The 25,916-nt window shown below is 40.3% G+C and overlaps 1 protein-coding gene across 3 annotated transcripts in view; it reads left to right on the top strand.

The window, feature by feature from the left end:
* MYOM1 (myomesin 1) overlaps positions 1–25,916 on the top strand; it is a 151,197-nt gene that overhangs the window by 70,424 nt on the left and 54,857 nt on the right. For 2 of the 3 annotated variants that reach the window (XM_033178221.1, XM_033178222.1), the window contains 6 exons: positions 1,600–1,656; positions 6,778–6,902; positions 12,880–13,063; positions 13,788–13,962; positions 17,073–17,194; positions 21,657–21,853. In XM_033178221.1, the coding sequence (XP_033034112.1) occupies positions 1,600–1,656; positions 6,778–6,902; positions 12,880–13,063; positions 13,788–13,962; positions 17,073–17,194; positions 21,657–21,853 (860 nt within the window). Of the gene's footprint in view, positions 1–1,599; positions 1,657–6,777; positions 6,903–12,879; positions 13,064–13,787; positions 13,963–17,072; positions 17,195–19,050; positions 19,339–21,656; positions 21,854–25,916 lie in introns of all 3 variants that reach the window. The other variant, XM_033178223.1, reaches the window with a different exon arrangement.

The raw sequence follows: 25,916 nt of genomic DNA, 5'->3' as shown, positions 1-25,916 counted from the left end.
ACAATCATAATAATCTTTTAATAAATGTAGTCTCCAAGTCTTAATGTCAAAACCATGGTACATGAATCATGCCTTATATCTGTTTCATGGAAACCCACATGGCATCTCCAACAACAGGGGACGTAAATGCCATGACGAGAAGTGTTGGATAGTAACATTTCAGTCTTTCGCCAGGCTTCTCAACCTTGGCCCTACTGGCATTTTAGACCAGTAATTCTTTGCTGTGGCGGGAGGTGGCTGGGGGTGTCCTGTTCATTGCCGGAGGCTGAGCAACATCTCTTGTCTCTACCCACTAGATACCAGCAGTGTCATGGAGACACTACCAAATGTCACCCTGAGGTGCACAATCACCTTTGTAGAGGACTGCTGGTCTATGCTACATTCACAGTATTATTCTTTATCTTCAGTACATGTAGTGGCATCATAAAAGTCTAATTAAAATAAAGTCACCGACTGGGTGTGGTGGCTCACACCTGTCATTCCAGCACTCTGAGGCCGAGGTGGGTGGATCACCTGAGGTCCGCAGTTCGTGACCAGCCTGGCCAACATGGCGAAACCCCGTCTCTACTGAAAATACAAAAAATTATCCAGGCATGGTGGCAGGCACCTGTAATCCCAGCTACTCGGAAGGCTGAGGCAGAAGAATCATTTGAACCCGGGAGGCAGAGGTTGCAGTGAGCCAAGGTCACGCCACTGCACTCCAGCCTGGGCGACAGCGAGACTCCATCTCAAAATGATAATAATAATGTTACCATTTCCCCAGCAACCGTGTCCCATCAGGCGCCTTGATTGCTCTTCACTTTTCACCAACCCTCCGACTTCCTGCCCTCTTTTCTAAACTTGCAAATTCCATCTCATACATTCATTTTCTCCTCTTTTATCAATTCTAATCAAAATAAGATCTGCTTGAATTGAAAATAAGTTATCTTCTTCACCGCCTTTCCGTTTTTGCACAAACTCTGATAGAAAGTTCCCTGGTTAAGGCAAGAGTAGAACCACTCTCCCTTTCTGATGTTTATGGGATCATACAAGTGAAATTTCCTCTTTAACTTTGTACCCGTATCATTCATTTTCCTTGCTCAGGATCTCAACTGATTTCCTTTGGAGATAATGTTTTTCAAAATGTAATGGGAAAGATTTGCTTTGCTGAGCTTTACTGCAGGATCAGCACTCCCTCTCCTCTTTCATCTTATTATGACAAATAACTACTGGACTTAACAATTGTTCTGGAAATGTTTCTCCCAAACGCATGCTATCTCTTCAGAGGGGATGGGCAAGCCTACCTGTTCCAGGAGATTCATACTGGCCAGTTAAATGAACACAGGTTACTTACCTAGCTTGTGCCAGTACAGTTCCAGAAACGTCTACTCAGCCAGTCCAGGCAGATTCCAGGCTCCAGGAGATTATGAGTACCTTGAGGACAGGGGCTGTGCTTCCCACGATGCCTTCTGCATGATTGATACCATTCATGGAAAACACAGAAGTCTACTAGTAACAACCCCAGTTGTGACTAATCTGGCCACTTTCCTAACTCATCAGTGCAGCTGATAAATTGCACACTTGTGAACGTTTGTGATTCTTATATTTGTCTTTGTTCAGGTCGCCCCTCAGCACCCTGGACTGGACAGATCATTGTTACTGAAGAAGAACCTTCAGGTAAGAAGTCTAGTTGCCCCAGATACTATTGCAGATGTTTTGCTAAGCAGTTTGGCTTTTGTTGTAGAGGGTGCCGTGTGTATTGCTTAAGATGTTTTGGGGCCGGGCGCGGTGGCTCAAGTCTGTAATCCCAGCACTTTGGGAGGCCGAGACGGGCGGATCACGAGGTCAGGAGATCGAGACCATCCTGGCGAACGCGGTGAAACCCCGTCTCTACTAAAAAAAAAATACAAAAAACTAGCCGGGCGAGGTGGCGGGCGCCTGTAGTCCCAGCTACTTGGGAGGCTGAGGCAGGAGAATGGCATAAACCCAGGAGGCGGAGCTTGCAGTGAGCCGAGATGGCGCCACTGCATTCCAGCCTGGGTGACAGAGCGAGACTCTGTCTCAAAAAAAAAAAAAAAACATGTTTTGGGAAGAACATTCTAAAATATACAGAGATTGTAAGTAACTTAAGTCAGAGAATCCCATTTTATTTTTAAAGCTTTATTAAGGTGTAATTGTCATACAATATACTGCAAATATGTAACATGTACAATTTGATAAATTTTACACGTGTATGTACCCATGAAACCATCATCATTTTCAAAATAATGAACATATTTATCACCCCTAAAATTTCCCCTTCCCCTTCATAATTCCTCCCTTTCATGTCTCCCCATCTCCAGCCATCACTGATCTGCTTTCTGTCACTGTAGTTTACACTGTCCATAATTGTAGATCAATTGAATTGTGTTCATTTTTGTCTCTTTTTCTTTACTCAGCATAATTATTTTGAGATTTATCTACGTTGGTGTGTATATCAATTCATTCCAATGTATTTATCCATTCACTGTTGAAAGCTTCTATGAACATTCTTAACTGTTTCTCTGGACATAAGCTTTCTTTTTTTTTTTTTTTTTTTTTGAGACAGAGTCTTGCTCTTTCGCCGGGGCTGGAGTGCAGTGGCCGGATCTCAGCTCACCGCAAGCTCCACCTCCCGAGTTCACGCCATTCTCCTGCCTCAGCCTCCTGAGTAGCTGGGACTACAGGCGCCCGCCACCACGCCCGGCTAGTTTTTTGTATTTTTAGTAGAGACGGGGTTTGGACATAAGCTTTCATTTGTATCTTGCGTAAATACCTAGGAGTTGAATGGATGTGTTATGTAGTAAGTGTATGCTTAATTTTTAAAGGAACTGCCAACTGTTTTCCGAAATGATCGTACCATGTTCCATTCCCACCAGCGCCACATGAGAGTTCCAGTTGCTCCCACCTTGTCACTAGGACTTAGTGTGGCCAGTCTTTCTAATTTTAGCCGTTAGAGTAGGTTCATAGTGGTATTTCTTTGTGGCTTTGATTTGCGTTTCATTCATAACGTCGAGCATCTTTTCATGTGTTAATTTGCCAGTTTTTGTGACATTGGGCATCTTTGTCAAATCCAGGTATTCTTCGTGTTTTTCCCCCTGGAAATGTTATAGCGTTCGTTTTTACATTTCACTCGGTGATGCATTTAAAATTAATTTTTTCTGTGTTACAAGAAGTAAGGGTCTCAGTTATTCCTATCATTCATACTTGTATATGGCTATTAAATTATTTCAGCAATATCTATTGAAAAGATTATTCTTTACCCAACAATTTGTCTTGGCACCATTGTCAAATTCAATTTATTACGTATTTGCAGATCAATTTCTGGAATCTCTATTGGTCAGTTTTCTTTCCCCTCCATCAATACCATGCTGTCTTTATTACTACAGCTTTTCTGAGTTTCATTTTATTTCACATATAAATTTTAGAATCTTAAAATCACTGTAAGTCCTCTAATCTTGTGTTGGTTTTTTTCCTCCCAAAGTTGTTTCAGCTATTCTGTCTTTACGTTTCTATATAAATTTTAAAATCAGCTTATCAACTTCTACAAAACACATGCTGGGATTTCAACCGAACAGTATTGAGTCCTTTGATTTATGAACATAGCCTGTATCTCCATTCATTCAGCTTTGCTTTCATTTCTCCCACCTTAGTAGTTTTAGTGTGCAGGTCCTGCACGTTTTTATAGATTTAATCTCAAGTATTTCAGATTTCTGATGATGCTGTAAATGGTATTGCTTTTTACTTTAATTTGTTTTTGATGCTATTAGAAATAAACACAATTGATCTTTGTATATTGATTTTGTGTCCTGCATCCTTGCTGAACTAATTTATTAATTCTCACAAACATTAGGGTTTTTTATGAAATTTTTAATGGATTTTCTATTACAGGATTATGCTATCTGTAAATAAAGATAAATTAACATCTTTCTCTTCAATCTGGATACCTTTTATTTCTTTTTCTTTCCTTATTGCTCCATCTAGAACCTTTAGTACAGTGTTGAATAGAAGTGGTCATCTTTACCTTTTCCTAATCTCAGGGGGAAAGCATTCAGGCTGTCACCATTAAGTCTAACATTAAGTGTAGGTTTTGTATAGATATCCTTTATCCAGTTGAGGAAAATTTCTTCTACTCCTGGTTTTCTGAGAGTTTATATTAGGGAAAAGTGTTGGATTTTGTCAAATGCTTTTCCTGTTTCTATTGAGATTATCATATGATTCTTATTTTTCCACTAACATGTTGAATTACATTGATTAATTTTAGATTATTAAACCTAAATAAAGTAAGTGACGCAAACTAAACCTCACAGTCTTGGGTTGAATGTCACTATGTTATGCTGTGTTATCTTTTTTATACATTGCTGGAGTTTATTTGCTAAAATTTTTTTAAGGAATCCTTGTATCTATATTCATAAAAGATATTGGTCTGTGGTTTTTCCTAGTAAAGTCTTGGTTTGGTTTTGGTATTAGGGTAATGAGTGGAAAGTGTTCCCATTATTTAAATTTTTTGAAAGAGCGTGTGTGAACTTTTATTATTTTTTTATTGAACATTTAGTATAATTTACCAGTAGAGCCATCTAGGCCTGGAGGTTTGTTTTTTGGTTTGTTTGTTTTGTTTTGTTGTGGGAAGCTTTTATACTGCAAATTCAATTTTTAAAATAAATTTAGGACTATTCAGGTTATTTACTTTTTCTTGAGTAAAATTTAATAGTTTTCATCTTTCAAGAAACTTATTCATTCATAAAATTGTTCATATTTTCTTATTATCCTTTTAATATCTGCAGAATTTGTAGTGGTGTCACCTCTTTCATTCCTGATATTCATGTTTTACCTCCTTTGTCCTGACCTGACTTTTCATAGTCTACCTTCCAGTAATATTATATTACTTCACATGTAGTGTAAGAATTTACAACAGTGCTTTTTTTTTTTTTTTTTTCCCCAGACAGGGTCTCTCTCTGTTGCCCAGGCTGGAGTGCAGTGGCATGATGATGGCTCACTGCAGCCTCAACCTCTTGGGCTCAAGCAATTCTCCCACCTCAGCCTCCCAGGTAGCTGGAGCTATAGGTACACACCACCATACCTGGCTAATTTTTGTATTTTTTGTAGAGATGGGGTTTCACCAAGTTGCCCAGGCTGGTCTCAAACTCCTGAGCTCAAGCAATTCATTTGCCTTGGCCTCTCAAAGTGTCTGGACTACAGGCATGAGCCACTACAGGCACGGTGGTGCCTGGCCTGCAACAGTATTATTCCATTGCCCACTCTTAGCCTTGGTGCTGTTATTGTCATACATTTTATTTGCATATTTATTGTAAATTACATAATACGATATTATTATTTTGACTGTAGTCAGTTATCTTTCAGAGATATAAAATGTAAGAAAAAAGGTTTTATTCACTCACATTTTTATCATTTCCATTACTTTTCATTTCTTTGTATAAATCCAGATTTCCATCTGATATGATTTTCTTTTCACCCGATGTACTTCCTTGAACATTTCTTGTAGTGCTGGTATTTTATCCTTTGTTATGTGAAAAAAAACCTCTGTTTTACTTTCATTCTTGAACTATATCTTCACTAAGTATAGAATTCTAGGTTGACAGTTTTTTCTCTCAGTACTTTAAGAGCTTTGTTCAGCATAACGCAGATCTACACTACAAGAATGATTGCTTTTATTCTTATTTTTGTTCCTTAATATATAATGTGTCTTCTCTATCTGCTTTTAATATATTCTCTTTATCACTAGTTTTTGGCATTTGATTATGATATGCATTGCGTAGTTTTCTTCATATATCTTGTGCTTAGGGTTTGCAAGTTTCTCTAATCCGTGAGTTTGTAGTTTTCATCAGATTTGGAAATTTTTCATCATTATTTCTTTAAATATTTTTTCTGTACCCCATTATTTTTCTTGACCTCTGGAGTCTATGTATGTCCAGTCTCCTTCCCCCTGCCTGATAAGACCAACTTTACTGTAACTGTAAACTGGAACTGTCCTAAACTTTACTAAAACTATAAACTCAGCTCCACTGGGTCCTTGGCTCCTGCCTATCTGCTTATAGGATTCAGTGCGCCATGTATTTTCATATCTGAGCCAGGGTAAATCCTGCTTGTGGGGGGTTTGTGTGGCTCAAAACTCTAGATGCTCTGGGACTTCTGGGATCAGGGTGCTTCTGGAAATTTGTCCTTGCTTTCACCCTAACACTCCTGACCTGGCCTCAGAACTAAAGATAAGAAGAGTATCCTAGATTCCTTAGCTCTATATTCTAAATGAGCAATGGGGCTGGCCGCTGTGGCTCACGCCTGTAATCCCAGCAATTTGGGAGGCCAAGGCAGGAGGATCACTTTAGCCCAGGAGTCCAAGACCAGCCTGGGCAACATAGGGAGCCCTCGTCTCTACCAAAAAAAAAAAAAAAAATTGAATTATGTAGGTGTGGTGGTGTGCACCTGTGGTCCCAGCTATTTGGAAGGCTGAGGTGGGAGGATCACTTGGGCCCAGGAGGTCAGGGCAGCAGTGAGACATAATTGCACCACTGCACGCCAGCGTGGGTGGTAGAGTGAGACCCTTTCCCCCACAAAAAAAACAAAACAACAACAACTGCTCAATGGCATTTGAAGAATGAATGAATGAATGATGTGTTGGGGGAATTTTAGAGACAAGGTATTTCTTTATACTGTGGAGCCGTAATGAACTCTTCCTCCACAAGGAGAGCAGCATCTGTGGCTCTCGGAGTATCCTGGGCTACCCAGAATGTGTGCCTCTCATGTGTCCTTGTTGTTTTTCAGAGGGTATTGTGCCTGGCCCCCCGACAGACCTCTCTGTCACTGAGGCCACCCGGAGCTACGTGGTGCTCAGCTGGAAGCCCCCTCGTCAGCGTGGTCATGAGGGCATTATGTACTTTGTGGAAAAGGTAAGACTCTAGAATCAACATGACCTCATACTACCTCCTAACGATTTCTTTAGAAAAGTAGAGGCTAAATTCCCAGGGACAATGGAGTGAGGGAGGAGGAGGGAACATTTCCTGAACTCACTAGATCTTTATAAACTGTTAACTTTCTCCATAGAACAAAGTGTATAACACAGAACTGTGCCTGAAAATCTAGGGGTTTATGGATCCCCAAGACTTACCCATAGACTCATAAGAGATCCAGACCCAATATCATAGCCCCTACAAGAAGAGAAATGTTCCTGAAATGGTAGATTGCCTGTATGACAATGTTTTCTAGGGACCTTCCTGTCTCCCTTGCTTGCTAATGGCTTTTCATCTCTCTATCACTCCTCCTTCTGTAGCAGGGCATGAACATCGTGAGGCTAGAAGGGAGGGGGAAACAGAGAAGGGGCAATACTCTCAAATGGCTGGGAGTGTGGAAGACAGCAACGTCACGCCGCTGTACTTGGCTAACTCTGAGCACAGGTAGTGGAATGAGGTCAGGGATCACAAAACAGTAAATATTGGCAAGTTCTTTCCCCAGATAGCTTACAATTATGTTGGGAATGAGAACATTAGAGAAGACAGCATGCAATGAAGGCCCAGAACGGGTGGAACGAATGAGAACGGTATGTGAATCAACCACACATCCGTATTTGAGGGGAGTTCTGATAAGGATTTATGCCCAACAAATGGAGAAGAGCCAAGACCTGTACAGGACATTATTTTGGGGGAACTGACTCTGCCACAAGTGTAGAGACAGGAGAGCGGCCAGGCAAGGCACAGGTCTTAGAGGGGCAAGAAGTCCTTGGCTAACAGGATCATGGCTACTGGAAAACGACATTTAAAGAGAATTTGCTTAAAACGAGGTTCAAAATCCATTTGTTAAAAAGGTTCTGATTAGGATATAATTGAGAAAATGAAAGAAAATAAGTTTATTTTATCCCATATGTAAGAACATTTATATTTTTATTGGTAGTGATGCACCATTTTTTAGAACAATAAATGAAACAAGTGTTTGTACTTTTAAATTTTTTTAAATAAAATTGTGTGATAGCATGAAAAGGTATCATTTACTTTGCATTTTACTTTCATAGCAAAATCATAGAAATTTTTTTAATAAAAATATGGTGCTCAGTTAATTTTCCTAAAGGTCTTTCTCTTTCATCCTTAATACTGTTTTGGTCATTCAATTTTGTAACATCTATTAGGTCACCTTCCCTGATAATTATTGCAAGATAATATGTTTCATAGGTATATAGGTGTATGCAAACTTCCGCAAATTAGGTAACAACATAAAGACAATACGCAAATATCTTTGAGCTGCATTCTTCACTTCCTTTTTATTCCTAGCAAATTGGTAACAATGGATGCCTTATCTCCTCTACATGCAATATGGATATCTTCCAAGAGAGTCTTGTTTTACAAAAATAATATTAAATTTTTATATACTTTCTAGATATCAACTTCAAATGTAATATAACTTGAGTAGTATTCTAAGCTTTTTTTTTTTTTTTTTTGAGATAGAGTCTCTCTGTTACCCAGGCTGGAGTGCAGTGACACAATCTTAGCTCACTGCAAACTCCGCCTCCCCAGTCTAAGCAATTCTTCTGCTTCAGCCTCCTGAGTAGCTGGGATTACAGGTGTGAGCCACCACGCCCAGCTAAATTTTGTATTTTTAGTAGAGACAGGGTTTCACCATGTTGGCCAGGGTGGTCTCGAACTCCTGTCCTCAAGTAATCCTCCTGCCTCAGCCTCCCAAAGTGCTGGGATTACAGGCATGAGCCACCACGCCTGGCTGCATTGTAAGCTTTTTAAAAGAAAATAGATGGCAAAAATAGAGTGGTGGATCGATGTTCATTTCCTAGTGTGTTTAATACACACCCCCACTGAATCTCTTTGAAACACTCCACAGGAAGAAGGTTCTGAATAACCTCTGTGACAGCAATTACCGTCTTTCCTATAATAAGGACACATAACAACTATTCAGAGGCGTTTTCTGCAGATGAGTCAGCTTTGGCTGCTGCTGAACCTTTCCTCTGGTCATATAAACTCTAATTTCTCTGTGAAAGTCTATAACTTCCCCAGACCTAAATACCTATGAGTTTGTGATTAAAAATTTAACTATTCTTCCTCCAGCACACCTATTGGCATGGAACAGAAGGGGGCGTTTATGAACACAGTACCATGTAGAGAGGCCTGCACAGGGCACGGAACACAGAACACCCAGGATGTTGGGTATTGAGGACACAGAACACATCCAGGGACCTGGGGTACATTTGCAGAACCATCCAAATGTCAAACTGTTCTGAGCTGAGACTAAAATTATGTCTGATGCAGCTCTTCTGATATGCTGACCTTTCTAAAGGGAAAAGGTTTGTGCGCTCCTGTCGCTGCTGTGTCTGTCCCAGGACGCCCTGCACCCGGCATGCTGCCTCTTGGGTCACCCCTGTGCTTGTTCTTCTTCACGGCATGTCCTTGATCCCCAGAACGGGTGAAATGGAAGGGTTTATTAGCAAGGGACTCAGATGAATCAGTCCTCGGACTTCCAGCCTCCCCGTCCTACTGTGTTCTTTTTAGTCCCAAACATTTTCCTCAGGTGTTTTACGTCCTGAGCTCTTTCTCTCACTCCCCTATCAAAAATCTGATCGTGTCAGAGACAAGGACTGTATCACTCGTTAACAGCAGGAATGAACATGGCTAAGATTTGCACTGTTCTAAGCACCTTACATTAATTAACCCACTTAATTCTTAGAGTAGCCCTATGTGGTAAATACCTTTGTTTTCATCATGCCTGTATATTTTTAAATGTTTTGTAGAGATGGGATCTCCTTATGTTGCCCAGGCTGATCTCAAACTCCTGAGGTCAAGTGATCCTCCCGTTAGCCTCCTAAAGTGCTGGGATTACAGTTGTGAGCCACTGTGCCTTCTGTACCACTCCTCCTTCTGTAGTAGGGCATGAACATCGTGAGGCTAGAAGGGAGTGGGGAACAGAGAAAGGCATAACAGATCATGCCTATTTTGTAGGTGAGGAAACTGACGCATAGAAAGGTATATAATTTGCCCGAGGTCACAGAGCTGGTACAAAACAGAACTGAGATTTGAACCCCAGCAGTCTGGTTCAGGTGCATAAATCCAACAATTACACTGGGTCGCCTTTCAATCTTCCCAGGCTTGTCTTCTCCTCTGGAAAATTTTGACAATCATATAATACTACCTCCACAATACCTACGCCATGGCATAGTTGAAAGGTGTAAAGAGTTATAATGGCTTATAAAGTTTTCGGCACAGTGAAAGGCAGCTCTTTTTTTATGAGACTATAAACAACTGATAATGGCTTAAGAATTTGCCCGGGCGGAATATGTCAAAAGAAATTAAAGCTATAAACAAAAAGATTAAAGGTCTGAGAGAGTTTCGTCCCTCAGGAGACAGCAGACACACAAAAGATACATTATCATAAAAAACACTGCAAGGAACTTTAGCGGTTACCTTGTCAAATTGGCTCGTTTTATAGAAGATGAAACTGAGGCCGAGAGCGTGTGTGTGGCTTTCCAAGGTCACGTGGCTTGTTATTAACACAAAGGGACCAGATCCCATCCCTTTGACTCCTCTATGCCATGCCATGTTACCTCCTTATCAAGTCAAGGAAGATCATGCTGTGTGATGGACTAATAAACTTAAAGTCCCAAAAATGTACCATCCTGACAGCTGGTCAATCTGTCACGAGATCTGGATTTCAGAAAAGTCTTTTGAAACCATTAAAAATTTCTCTAGCAAAATCAGGCAAGAGTTTCTAAAGTTCTTCTCTTACCAACCATGGGCAAAGTTGGAAATCAAAATAGGAGGGAAAAAGGATTACCAAAGGCTTCTGACAGTTTTCTTACAATATCTTCTACCAGAGCTTAAATATACACCAGGTCCTTCATTCGAGGATTTCCAAGTCACTCTACATCATTTTCATTTTAAGAATAGAGTCTCATTAAATTAGTTTTCCCATTAATTATTCTAAGACTTGGGCAAAAAAAGAGAACATCTTTTTTAAATCTGGATTTTATTGATACATAATCAATGCATATATTTACAGGGTACACTGAATATTTTGATACATCCTTGCAATATGCAATGATCAAATCAGAGTAATTGGGGTACCCATCACCTCAAACATTTATTATTTGTGTTGAGAAAATTCCAAATCTTATCTTTTAGGTATTTTGAAATATATAATAAATTATTGATAACTGTAGTCACCCTACTGTGCTATTGAACACTAGAACTTATTTCTTCTAATTGTATTTTTGTGCCCATTAACCAACTTCTCTTCACCACCGCCCCCAACCCTTCTCAGCCTCTGGTAACCACCGTTCTACTCTCTACCTCCATGAGATCAAATTTTTTAGCTCCCACATATGAGTGAGAACGTGAGATATTTGTCTTTATGTGCCTGACTTATTTTACTTAACATAATGACCTCCAATTCTATTCATATTGCTGCAGATGACAGGAGTTCATTCTTTTTTATGGCTAAATAGTATTCCGTTGTGCATATTTACCAGTTTCTTTATCCTATTCATCCACTGATGGGTACCTGGGTTGATTCCATATTTTGGCTATTGTGAGTAGTGCAGCAATAAACATGGGAGTGCAGATATCTCTTTGACATACTGATTTTCTTTCTTTTGGATATATACCCAGCAATGGGATTGCTGGATCATATAGTAGAAGAACATCTTCATCTTTCATTCATTTAGAAAAAAAAAATACTGTAGTTGATTATGTACTATTTGCCAGATGGAATTCTGTGCTCTGCCATAAAGCAGTGAACAAAGCTCCCTGAGCTTATGTGATTGCTCTTCAGTGGAGGAGACAACAAATAAATAACTTAATTTCAAACAGTGATACATGACTGAAGAAGAATAAAGCAGGCTAAGAAACAGAGAGTGATAAGAAAAGGACCAAGAATTCTTTTAAATAGGTAATGGGCAGGCCAGGTGCAGTGGCTCATGCCTGTGGGAGGCTGAAGTGAGTGGATCACTTGAACCCAAGAGTTAGAGACCAGCCTGGGCAAAATGGGGAAACCTCATCTCTACAGAAAAATACAAAAGTTAACCAGGTGTGGTGGCATGTGCCTGTAGTTCCAACTACTTGGGAGGCTGAGGTGGGAGGATCACTTGAACCCAAAGAGGTCAAGGCTGCAGTGAGCCGTGATTGTGCCACTGTACTCTAGCCTGGGTGACAGGGTAAGACCCTGTCTCAAAAATAAAATAAAATAAAATAAAATTTAATTAGAAAATTACCTGACTTCAAACTATCCTCAAAATAAGACTTTTGTAAGCAGATTATTGTATTTAGTTAACAAAAGAAGTGGAGTATTTAAGTAGCATATTTTTCAAACAATACAATGCTATATTAGTCCATTTTCATGCCGTTGATAACGACATACCAGAAACTGGGTAATCTATAAAGAAAAAGAGGATTAATGGACTCACAGTTCCGTGTGGCTGGGGAGGTCTCACAATCAAGGTGGAAGGTGAACGGCATGTCTTACATGGTGGCAGGGAAGAGACAGAATAAGAACCAAGGGAAAGAGGTTTCTTCTTTTAAAACCATCAGCTCTCGTGAGACTTATTCACTACCACGAGAACAGTATGGGGGAAACCGCCGCCCATGATTCAATTATCTCCCACCAGGTCCCTCCCACACACATGGGAATTATGGGAGCTACAATTCTAGATGAGATTTGGGCAGGGACACAGCCAAACCATATCAAAAGCCATGTTTGATTTAGAGAATCCTACAAACTTCAGATGCCTCATCCCCTATTCCCTCCAAATCTCTCCTCCAGTCCAGCTTGCATTACAGGGAGTGGTTTGTTGTAGATGAATGAAACTTGGAGATGCCTGGCCTGGATTCTCGCTTGTGCTTGCTGTGCTTTCAATGAGTTTTCCTGTTCTTGCTGCAGTGTGAGGCAGGAACAGAAAACTGGCAGCGAGTGAACACAGAACTCCCCGTGAAGTCTCCCCGCTTTGCTCTGTTTGACCTGGCCGAGGGGAAATCCTACTGTTTCCGCGTCCGCTGTTCTAATTCTGCAGGAGTTGGCGAGCCCTCGGATGCAACGGAGGTGACTGTGGTGGGGGACAAACTTGGTAAGCAACTGTAAACTTCTTTTACTTCAAGAGAAAATTTCAAAGCAAGAATCTAACTAGTATGTGTATATTTGGCCAGGAGTAAAAATGGTGACATACTTCTTTCATATTATACATTTACTTGATGGCTGTACTTAACCTATGCATTAAACAAAAATTCATTGTTTTTGTTTATGAAAAGTAAACTTCTTTGGGAGTTTCAACAATATTGATAATGTGTTTTTTCTGAAGTTCATGGACATTTAGTTTATCCATGCTCCCTAACTGTTTTTAAATTTTTTGCTTTAAAAAATACCATGTAGGCCAGGCGCGTTGGCTCATGCCTGTAATCTGAGCACTTTGGGAGGTCGAGGCAGGCAGATCACCTGAGTCCAAGAGTTTGAGACCAGCCTGGCCAACATGGTGAAACCCTGTCTCTACCAAAAATACAAAACTTAGCCAGGCGTTGTGGCGCATGCCTGTAGTCCCAGCTACTCAGGAGGCTGAGGTGGGAAAATTACCTGAACCCGGGAGGCAGGGGCTGCAGTGAGCCGAGATCCCGCCACTGCTCTCCAGCCTGGGCGACAGAGTGCACAACTCAGTCTCAAAAAAAATCATAAAATAAAGCAGCTGTCCCTTTGACATGACGCAGTATGTAAAATACCTAGGTGTGTGTTTGTGCATAGATAATAAGGATGAATTTTTAAAACCTCCTGGGTTTGATCACCATGTTCCTGTTTCTCAGATATCCCCAAGGCTCCTGGCAAAATCATCCCGAGTAGAAACACAGACACCTCGGTGGTAGTTTCGTGGGAGGAGTCCACAGATGCCAAAGAGCTGGTCGGGTACTACATAGAGGCGAGCGTTGCTGGCTCTGGCAAGTGGGAGCCCTGTAACAACAACCCCGTGAAGGGCTCACGGTAACTCAACCGGGCGTGCAGGGCGGGCAACGGCCTCTGGAGCTGCCATAGACACACACAGCACACAGACATCCAGTGAGGGAGTTTTTTTAAAAAAACATTACACTTTTTGGCTGGAAGTGGTGGCTCACACCTGTAATCCTAGCACTTTGGGAGGCCAAGGTGGGAAGATTGCTTGAAGCCAGAAGTTCAAGACCAACCTGGCCAACATAATGAGACCCTGTCTCTACAAACAAACAAACAAAAACACAAGAAAACATTATACTTTAAATAAACCAATGCAGTGGCAGGCCTGTAGTCCCAGCTACTCAAGAGGCTGAGGTGGGAGGGTCCCTTGAGCTTGAGTTCAACTTGAGTTAAACTACAGCTTGAGTTCGAAGCTGTAGTATATGACGACCAGGCCTATAAATAGCCACTGCCAGCCTGGGCAACATAGGGAGACCCCATCTCTAAAAAACAAAACAGAACAAGGCTGGATGTAGTGGCCCATGCCTCTAATCTCAACACTTTGGGAGGCCAATGTGGGCTGACTACTTGAGCCCAGGAGTTTGAGACCAGCCTGGGCAACCTGGCGAAAACCTGCCTCTACAAAAAGTACAAAAATCAGCTCAGCATGGTGGTGTGCTATAGTCCCAGCTACTCAAGAGGTTGAAATGGGAGAATTGCTGGAGCCTGGGAGGTCAAGGCTGCAGTGAGCTATGATCACACCACCGTACTCTAGCCTGGGCAACAGAGCAAGACCCTGTCTCAAAAAACAAACAAGCAAAGCAAAACAATTACACTTTTTACACTTTAGTTATTTAAATGAATTTAAAATTGATCATATTAGATGCAATACATCTTTTTTAAAAAGGTTTACTTCTGATGTTAAACACTTAGCAACACATAATGCCAACTATTTTAAGAGTTCATTTCATAGTGCTTTTGCTGCTTCTTCCTTTTTTACCACTCTGATTTTATATCTAATATGCAACGTGATATTAGATTCTGAGGATCTAATATGCTCTACTTAACATAAATTACCCAGGAATTTTAAATGAAGAGAAAAAAGTATCAACATTTTACAAATTCTGGACATCAACATGATTAAACCCAGAGCTAAGTAGACATAGTAACACCAAAACAAAGACATTCAGAATAATTTGCTGCTCTTTGTATCTGTTTCTAATGGGGGGAGGCTTGTTTTTTTCTTGCTTTCAACCGTTTTATCAATCAACTTTGCACATTGATGGTGAATTCTGGTCTGCACCCAGACCAGAGACCAATCTGAGAGGGGGATGCCGCCCTCCCAGAAACTGTCAAATAGACTTGTTTGGCACCTTCTGGCTTGGACCGCTTCTCAGTCCGAGGACCCCCATAGAATGAGTTGGTTTTGCAGAACGTGAGATAATAGAGGTAAACAGATTAATTAGGGAAGGCAATATGTTTTGTAAGAGATTCTTTTAGCCTATTGGTGCATTTCATTTTTCCTCGGAGTTATCTAGCATTTTCCTGGGACTATTTAGAAATGCTGGTGGTGTGTAGGCAGGAGCTGTTGGAGGGCAGGCACCATTTTTTGTTCATCTTTTGTCCACAGTACCTAGCTCAGTGTCTGGAACACCGAGACCTCAATAAATATTTGCTGAAGCAAGCTGACTCTAAGGACTAAAGGACTGGCCTAGATTGTGGCTCCTTGGTTAAATACTTGAACATGCTAATAGTCACAGATTCGTTAGCAGACCTGTTATTTCCTCTGGCTGCAGTCCTTAGGATGGATTCAAATGTTACAGTGATTCATAAAACAGCTATTTATAGCCATAACAGCTATGGAAAGAGTGAGGCTGTTTTACAGATGAAGCTGCCCATGGATTCACGCCTCATTATTGGGTCTTCATATCTAAATGGTAATTCTAGAATTCATTGTTCACTTTGTCTTCAGATTCTATAGTAATTTCCCAAGTAAGTACCTTCCTTGTCATGCAGGGAGACAGTGACTAGGCCTCTATGACAAGGAGCTACCAATGGCTTACAGCCATAGTTATGTACCTGAAATAGTCATTAATCATATTATTAATTGGGTATTAGGCTTAATACCTGGGTGATGAAATAATCTGTCAACAAACCCCTGTGACATGAGTTTACCAATATAACAAACCTTCACACGTATCCCTGAGCCTAAAATAAAAGTTAAAAAATATATACGAGTTGGCTGGGCTTGGTGACTCTTGCCTGTAATCCCAGCACTTTGGGAGGCCGAGGCAGGTGGATCACGAGGTCAGGAGTTCAAGACCAGCCTGGCCAAGATGGTGAAACCCCATCTCTAGTAAAAATACAAAAAAATTAACCAGGCGTGGTGGTGGGCACCTGTAGTCCCAGCTACTCAGAGTCAGCTACCCAGCTTCTCAGACTGAGGCAGAGAATTGCTTGAACCTAGGAGGCGGAGGTTGCAGTGACCTGAGATTGCACCACTGTACTCCAGCCTGGGCAACAGAGTGAGACTCTGTCTCAAAAAAAAAAAAAAAAAAAAAAAAAAAAAATATATATATATATATATATATATATATATATATATGAGTTATGCTCTAAAATTATTATTAAAAAAATAATGTTAATACTAATTATTATTTTTTAAGTGCCTCATATATGCCAGGCCCTATAATAGGTACTTTATATACTTTATAACTAACCTCTACATGAAAATTGTCATGTAAGCATCATTATCCCTATTTTACTGGTGAGCATTCGGTGAAGACCAGGGCTCCTCATTTTTTGACAGGATGGGTTTAGAAAAGTGCCTTAGTTACCTTCTTGTCTAAAGTATATACATTACCTGAATCTTTCTACATCTTTTTCTTCCTTTAAAAGAATGAATTATTAGCTGGGCATGCTGCTTACAACTGTAATCCCAGCACTTTAGGAGGCTGAGGTGGGAGGGAGGATGGCTTGAGGCCAGGAGTTCAAGACCAGCCTGGGCAACACAGCAAGACTGCATTTCTATTTAAAACAAATTACAAAAAAAAAAAAAAAAAAAAAGAATTGTTTTCATAAAGCCAGATCCACTCCATTAAGCTAACAATCATCTTCCCTAATCTTCCTCCTAGGAAAATATTTTAAAACTTTTTTCCTTTTAGATTTACTTGTCATGGATTGGTGACTGGTCAGAGTTATATTTTCCGGGTCAGAGCAGTCAATGCAGCTGGACTTAGTGAATATTCCCAGGATTCAGAAGCTATTGAAGTCAAAGCTGCTATTGGTAAGTTCCTTATGCATAACTGTATGGGGGGAAAATTGATTTTTCTGTTAGAAAGGAGGATACTATCATCTCCAGAAATTATTTAGCTTCCAATATTGCTGGATGATTGCATCCTTAGATGATCATTTTCTCTGACTCTAAGTGATGTCTAACCTTCCATAGCTGTCATTTTACAGACCTTCATCACTTATCCAGATTCTGTGCATCCGTAGCCTTTTCATCTTCACGAGCCCAAGTTTCCTCAGATATTTCCCATTGTGTGAAACTCCATTCTAACTTCGTGCTCATCCTGGGACTGTGAAGGGTCATCCCAATTCCATGAAGTGGTATATCACCCATAACACAGATCATCTTGTCCCTAAAAGCCATTTGGTCTATGCCAGAGCCTGGCTTGTTTTTGCTAACAGAACATTAACATGCTTCTTATAAACCCCTCTGAAATTCATGCAAGGCACATGTAATTGCTTAATCATATGTTTCATCTCTGCTTGCAAAGTAACCAACGGAATAAAACCAGTACTAAAGTAATTATATGTGTGTATGTGATGTACCTCCCAATCTTGGATAAAATAGAAAAGGGACCCAGGTGATTAGAAACAAAAAAAATAATATTTGTGGGCTGAGCACAGGCGCTTACACCTGTAATCCCAGCACTTTGGGAGGAAGAGGCAGGCAGATCGCTTGAGTCCAGGAGTTTGAGACCAGCCTGGGCAACATAGTGAGATCCCGTTTCTAAAAATAAAAATAAAAAATTAGCCAGGCATGGTGATGCATGTCTGTAGTCCCAGCTATTCAGAAGGCTGAGGCAGTTGGATCACTTGAGTCCCAGAGTTCAAGGCAGCAGTGAACTATGATCTCACCACTGCACCCCACCCTGGACAACAAAGCAAGATCCTGTGTCTGAACTAAATGAATAAAATAAAATGTTAGTATAGTAACACATGTTTTTTTAAAAAGATGATTTAATATTGATTGTCTTCAGTTAACATCTCATATTACTTTTTCATATTCCTTATAACATAGTGGTCGGGCTCGGTGGCTCACGCCTGTAATCCCAGCACTTTGGGAGGCTGAGGAGGGTGGATCACTTGAGGTCAGGAGTTTGAGACCAACCTGGCCAACATGGTGAAACCCTGTCTCTACTGAAAATACAAAAATTAGCCAGGTATGGTGGTGCATGCCTCTAATCCCAGCTACTTAGGAGGCTGAGGCATGAGAATTGCTTGAACCCAGAAGGTGGAGGTTGCAGTGAGCCAAGATTGCGCCAGTGCACTCCAGCCTGGGGGACAGAGTGAGACTCCATCAAAAAAAAAAAAAAAAAAAGGAAAAGAAAAAGAAAAAGAAGAAAGAAAAGGAAGGAAGGAAGATTCCTTATAATGTGAACCATTGTAAACATGTCTCTTTGAGGTTGGGAGGTACAGACCATTGCTACTGTAGTACTGCACATAATTCGAAGTGTTATAAAATCAGGATCTTTAATATTATGTCTCTTGTGCACTTTATCGTCCTTTTTTCATTCTGTTGACTAATAGGGCTTATATCTCTCAAGAAATGTCTTACGATTTGCTTTTCCTTATATATACTAAAAACCCTTTGGGTTGTGCAAATTGAAATGGTTCCTATTTTGTTCTCCTTTCTTCTTTTTCCAGAATATGGAGAAGTTGAAATGTTCTTTGGTGTACATTCTGTGAAATGTAGTCTTTCATATTTCTTGCAAATGCGAGCGATTTTCTTTAAGCCAAGATTGTTTTTGTTCTGCTTGTGGTCCTAATGTTTCTTTTCTTTGTTCTATCCCATAAGAGCAACTGATACTCTGTCCGGCTCAATGCGTTTCTGTTGTTGTCTGGCAATTGTAGGGGGAGGAGTGTCTCCAGATGTGTGTCCCGCACTGAGCGATGAGCCTGGTGGACTAACCGCCTCCAGGGGGCGCGTGCATGAAGCCTCCCCGCCAACCTTCCAGAAAGATGCTTTGCTTGGTAGCAAACCTAACAAACCTTCACTACCCAGTAGCTCTCAAAACCTGGGCCAAACAGAAGTGAGTAAAGTAAGTGAAACAGTTCAGGAAGAGCTTACCCCACCACCACAGAAAGCGGCTCCTCAGGGGAAAAGTAAGTCTGACCCCCTGAAAAAGAAGACAGACAGAGGTGAGAGTTGAGAAAGTGAAGCTGTTCCATCCGTCTCCATCAATGTCCTCACCTCTCATCGTCTACATCACATCCTTCATCCATGTTTGCTTTCATCAGTGTCCATTCTTATTTGTATGTGTTTTCAGCTAGCCATCTGAAATGCGTACTTTCATCTGATGACTGGGAAAAGTAATTGTCTATGGGTTTGGCTTTTACACATCATTCTGGGTGCTTAATGATGCTAGAATGTTTCAAGTAATTTGGTTATAGAGCCTTTCTTGGTTTGTCAGGCAGATACACCTCTGGCCTCATTTTGCTAAGAGAATGAGATATGAGAACAGGAAGTTCTTGGTACTGCTGGCCTGTGTGAGGTCCTTTGAAATAGTCATGTTTGGAACACGTAGAGGAGAAAGATCTCACAAAGAAGGTGACATCGTACCAGGCTCATAGTTGTTACCTTCTTGCTCATCCTCAGATTATTAAGTGATTATTCGCATTTAACTTAAATAGTTTGCGAGAAAAATCGATACTGGAAAATTAATTTTTTAAGTAAAAAAGTATATAAAAAGAGTTTAAAATTCTAAAATAATAATAATTTAAATAGCTACTTGCTACTTTTTGACATGAAAAAAGAAAAGAAAAACATAGCTATAAATATATCTTTGAGTGACCATGAAAATTTTAAAAGTTAAAATTATAATCACATATAGCTATATTGTTTGATATATGATCCTCAGTCCCAGAAGTGATTTATTGGAGACAATCTATCAGTAGGCTAAGAATGATCTGATGAGGATATTTGGTACCTGTGACTAATATATCCTAGAAGACATTGTTTTTCCTATCAAATAAAAATGAAAAATTTATCACCACATGCTCATGTGATGAGCATGTGGTGATAAATTTTTAAATGCTTCTCATCCATTTCTTTTTTCTATCCCACCCCAACTTCTATAACCTCCTCTATTTTATGACACCTTTCTTTGTCCCTCAACTCGAGAGGAGGTATTCATTCGAGAGCACATATTCAACAGTGCTCTGACATAGAGGGAGAGAGAGAAAGCTTTTCTTAAATGTAAAGACTAGAAGGAGGCTGGTAAGTGGAGATGAGATAAATGTATTTTATTTTAAAAGCCTTCATTCTTCTGATACTCTTTTTGGATAAGAATGAGATAGTTCCTTTATCTCCTGTAATCCAAATAAATATTCAGAAAATTCTCTTTGATGTTATTGCATTTCTAGATGGATTTCTTTCCACCACTTCACCCCCTCTCTTCACGGAAACTGTAATTTCAGTAGTTGAGTGAAAAACTGATCAGCAAAGCCACATAAATGAAGGAGGACTTTTGAAATATCCTCCAAATATTTTTCTAGCTAAGCACTGATAAACATGGTGACAGCTGTATAGCGTTGTACAACATAAGAAATACTCCAACATCAGATTAAAAATAATGTGACAAAAGTATTATACACTAAGAGAAAGTCACATAGCAGATTGTGCCTGTTTTTTTAAAATGTTTTCCAAAGGTGTCATTTAGGTGAGCTCTAGAGCCAATTTTTCTTATGTGCAGACAGAGCTGTGTAGTTGTAAGGTCTCACAAGGGTAAGCGTACCTGAATGGTGAAATGCTAACCATTTGAGAAATACATGGAAATTCTGGGCCAGGTGTGGTGGCTCACGCCTGTAATCCCAGCACTTTGGGAGGCTGAGGTGGGTGGATCACCTAAGGTCAGGAGTTTGAGACCAGCCTAGCCAACATGGTGAAACCCTGCCTCTACTAATAGTACAAAAATTAGCCGGGCATGGTAGTGCACACCTATAATCCCAGCTACTCAGGAGGCTGAGGCAGGAGAATCACTTGAACCCGGGAGATGGAAGTTGCAGTGAGCCAAGATGGTGCCATTGCACCCCAGCCTGGGTGACAAGAGTGTAACCCCATCTCAAAAAAAAAAATTCTGAATAAGCAAATTGCAGCAGAAATTGATATATACATTCCATTTTCCTCAGGGAACAAATGAAAACTAAACCACATAAAGAAACAAAAATTAAACCTTGGGAAAAATATTTCTACTTATGAGGAAAAGAATCATTTTCTTTCAGGGTATTGTACCATTTTGCTAGGACAGGTTCATTTTATCCTTGGAATCATAATTGTAGTGTACTTTTTACTGTGTCCATTGCATACACCAAGTCGAATGCCAAGTTAATGATCAGCCTCGCATTTTAGTTTTATACTGCAAGGTCTAGTGCCCTCATATGTGGCATCCACGGAAATGTTTGTATATGGAATCATAAATGCATTTCTGCCTACTCACAAGCTATTCATATTGCCACAGCACCACCATCTCCACCCCACGATATCACCTGTCTCGAAAGTTTTCGTGACTCAATGGTTCTTGGATGGAAGCAACCAGATAAGATTGGAGGGGCAGAAATTACTGGCTATTACGTGAACTATCGCGAGGTCATTGATGGGGTACCAGGAAAATGGAGAGAAGCCAATGTCAAGGCTGTCAGTGAGGAGGCATACAAGGTAAGCACGCGACTTTCTGTAGCGTGGCGTGTCCTATGTATGACGCTACGCTTGCACGCCCAGGCGCGCACACACCCAGCACCTTGTAAGAGAGTCATGTCATTTCTCCAGAGTCCACTGTCTGCAGTGACATGAGTTTTGTGAAAAATATACTGTGGTGAATACAAGTAGTTTGGCTAACCAGGCAGGATTTATATTTCCTGATTCATACACATAAGCATAATAATTTCCTAGAATATTTACTATGAAATGTGCGCTTACTGTACAAACTAATTTTTTTTTCAAAACTTACAAAATATCTACAATTAATATGCCACTAGCCTCAAGAGTCCCAGGATCCTTCCAAAGCCCTCAAGTTGAGGGAAAAAAAAAAGAGTCTCAGGATTTAATGACACTCTGGATTTTTAACTTTCTTTCTTTTTTTTTTTTTTTTGAGATGGAGTCTTGCTCTGTCACCCAGGCTGGAATGCAGGAGTGTGATCTCAACTCACTGCAACCTCCACCTCTGAGGTTCAAGCGATTCTCCTGCCTCAGCCTGCCAAATGCTGGGATTACAAGTGAAAGCCACCACGCTCAGCTAATTTTTCTATTTTTAGTAGAGACAGGGTTTCACCATGTTGGCCAGGCTGGTCTCAAACTCCTGGCCTCAAGTGATCCACTCACCTCAGCCTCCCAAAGTGCTGGGATTGCAGGCATGAGCCACCGTGGCCAGCTGGGTTTTTAACTTTCAGTGTCCAAATTACAGAGGATGAAGGGATATGGGCTTGATGGCCATACTCAGCTCACCACCTGTGAAGAGGCCCTTGCTATAGTCACTTGATGGCCACAAAGGGTGGCCTCACATGTGTTCTCCTCTACATGGGGGCCTCCACTGCTCAGGTCACATAAGGGAACCAGAACAGTCTACTGTTGCTTTAGCTGATGACTTTCTTCTCTAGAGCTTCATCAGCTACATTCAAGCTACCACTCTTAACACTCACAGAATCCAGTGCCATGAGGGTTCAGAGCAGGGTGAGGCCAGGGATGGCACTTGCACCAACTCAACACCATGCTCTTTTCATTTAACATTTGAAAATTATGAAATATCACACACATGCTGAGAATGCATACAACAAAATTGCATTTTTTTTTTTGAGATGGAGTTTCGCTCCTGGCCTCAAGTGATCTACCCACCTCGGCCTCCCAAAATGCTGGGATTACAAGCATCAGCCACTGCGCTTATACAAAATTGTATTTTTAAGATTCTTCCCTGTTAGTGCATGTGGCTATAACTCATTCTTTTTCATTGCTGTATGGTATGGTATTCCATTATGTGGTCATATCACAATGTAGTCTTTCATTCAATTCTTATTGCTATTTGGGTATTTTTGCATTTTTAGCTACATCAAGCAAGGTAGCTATGAACATTTTTGTATACATCTATCTGCTGATAGATATGTGTACCAGTTTCTCTAGGTGGTCACTTAAATGTCGAATGGCTGGGTTGGGGGTTCTGTTTATCTTCCTTTTTTTTTTTTTTTTTTTTTTTTTGAGACGGAGTCTCGCTGTGTCGCCCAGGCTGGAGTGCAGTAGCGCGATCTTGGCTCACTGCAAGCTCCGCCTCCCGGGTTCACGCCATTCTCCCGCCTCAGCCTCCGAGTAGCTGGGACTACAGGCGCCCGCCACTGTGCCCGGCTAGTTTTTTGTATTTTTTTAGTAGAGACAGGGTTTCACCGTGTTAGCCAGGAGGGTCTCGATCTCCTGACCTCGTGATCCGCCCGCCTCGGCCTCCCAAAGTGCTGGGATTACAGGCTTGAGCCACCGCGCCCGGCCTATCTTCCTCTTTACTGGATAATTCCATACTGTCTTCTGAAGAGTGTGTGAGAATTCCCACCACTCTGCATCCGTGCCAACACTTGGTCTATTCACAGATTTTCAGCTTTCACAGTCTGAGTGTCAAATGAGTTTGAACATCTTTTCCTATGTACACAGTCCATTTTGATATCCTCTTTTATGCCTGTTCAAGGTTTTTGCCCATTTTTCTGATGCCTTCTTGTTGACTTGCAAAGTTCTTTACATGTTATGAATAGAAATCCTTTGCAGGATTTCTCACACTCTGTAAGTCGCACACATCTTCTCCAACTTTAATTTTAACATCAAATTCATTGTAGTCAGATTTACTAACATTTGCTTTGTCCTTAATGATTTTTGTGCCTTTTTGATGAAATGCCTTCTGTATTCCAAGATCGTGGAGATACTGTAGTTGATTATATTCTAAAAGCTATGCTATTTTGCCACTTACATTTCTGTCATTAATTCACCTTTATATTTGTATATGCTGTGAGTTAAGCATCAAAATTAATCCCCCCTCGGAGACATAGTTGTCCCAACATCATCTGTTGAAAAGTTTGTCATCTGCCTGCTATTCTGCCAGGCTATCTGTATCATATGTCATTTCCTTATATGCATGAGTCTGTGTTTGTACTTCCCATGCTATTCAACTGGTCTGTTTGTCTAACAGTGGGTGAATACCACACTGATTAGGATATTATAGCTTTATCGGCCAGGCACGGTGGCTCACACCCATAGTCCCAGCACTTTGGGAGGCCAAGGGGGGTGGATCGCTTGAGGCCAGGAGTTTGAGACCAGTCTGGCCAACATAGTGAAACCCTGTCTCTACTAAAAATACAAAAATTGGCAAGGAGTGGTGGCTCTCGCATGTAATCCCAGCTACTTTTATATCTTTTACTCAGGAGGCTGAGGCATGAGAATCACTGGAACCCGGGAGGTGGAGGTTGCAGTGAGCCAAGATCGTGCCACTGCACTCCAGCCTTGATGACAGAGGGAGACCCTGTCTCAAAAAAAAAAAAAAAAAAAAATTATAACTTTATAGTAAAGTTAATGATTGGTAGATCAGGGTCTCCCAGTTTATTCTTTTTCCAGAGCTACTCTTAGCCCTTTGCACTTGATATAAATTTAAGTATTGGGGTACCAAGTGCTACCAAAAATAATAATAATAATAATAATACGTAAGACAAAACAAAAGAAAGCAACAATAAAAAAAAGCTTACATTCAACCCAACTAAACCCATTAGAATTCTGATTGAGGATGCATTGAATCTATAAATAAATTAAGGAATAATTGACATTTTAAAAATATTGAACCTTCTAATCCATGAACATGTTATTTTTCTTCATTTGTTTTGGTCTTCTTTCAAGCCTCTCACTAAAGTTTTACGATTCTCTACAGAGGTTTGTATATCATTTGTTATTTTTTAATAGAGACGATATATTTTCAGTATATTTTTATATCAGTTTTTATTGCTAGTAAAGAGAAATATAACTTTTATATATTGATTTCAACATATAATTATTATAGTCTTTTGTTAAATTTTTAAAATAATTTGAATGTTACCTTTAAGTTCTCTTGGAGTCTCTCTATGTATAGTCATATGTGCAAATAGTGGTAGTTTACTTCTTCATTTCCAAATTTTATACCTTTCGCTTCATTTTCTTACCTTACTTTCTGCATAGCGACTTTCGCACAATATTGAATAAAAGTCGTGATGCTGGGGGCATGATGGCTCACACCTGTAATCCCAGCACTTTGGGAGCCTGAGGTGGTGGATTGCTTCAACCCAGGAGTTCAAGACCAGCCTGGGCAACATAGCGAGACACCATCTCAAATTTTCTTTTTTTTTTTTCTTTTTTAAAGTGGTGATGTTGGTCATTCTAGGCTTGATAGTTATCTTAAAGGGAAATTTTTCAACATTTCACCATTAAATACTGTGTTGTGTGTTACAGGTGTTTTGTAGATATCTATTATCAGTTAAAAGAACCTTCCTTCTATTCCCAGTTTGCCAACAGTTAATTAAAATTATCAAAAACATTTTTTGGGTCTATTGAGAAGATTATATATTTTTCCCTTTTATTTTAATTTGGTGTATTCTTGTAATTGTCTAATGTTAAAACAACCTTGCATTCCTGGAATAAATTCAACTTGGACACTATATATACTCTGTTTCTATCACCTGGATTTGTTTGCCAATTATCGTTTAGGATTTTTGCTTCTATGTTCATGAGT

Source organism: Trachypithecus francoisi, unplaced genomic scaffold (assembly GCF_009764315.1).
Source record: "Trachypithecus francoisi isolate TF-2019V2 unplaced genomic scaffold, Tfra_2.0 Lachesis_group19, whole genome shotgun sequence".
Lineage (NCBI taxonomy): Eukaryota > Metazoa > Chordata > Mammalia > Primates > Cercopithecidae > Trachypithecus > Trachypithecus francoisi.
This window is presented reverse-complemented; position numbering and strand designations above follow the sequence as displayed.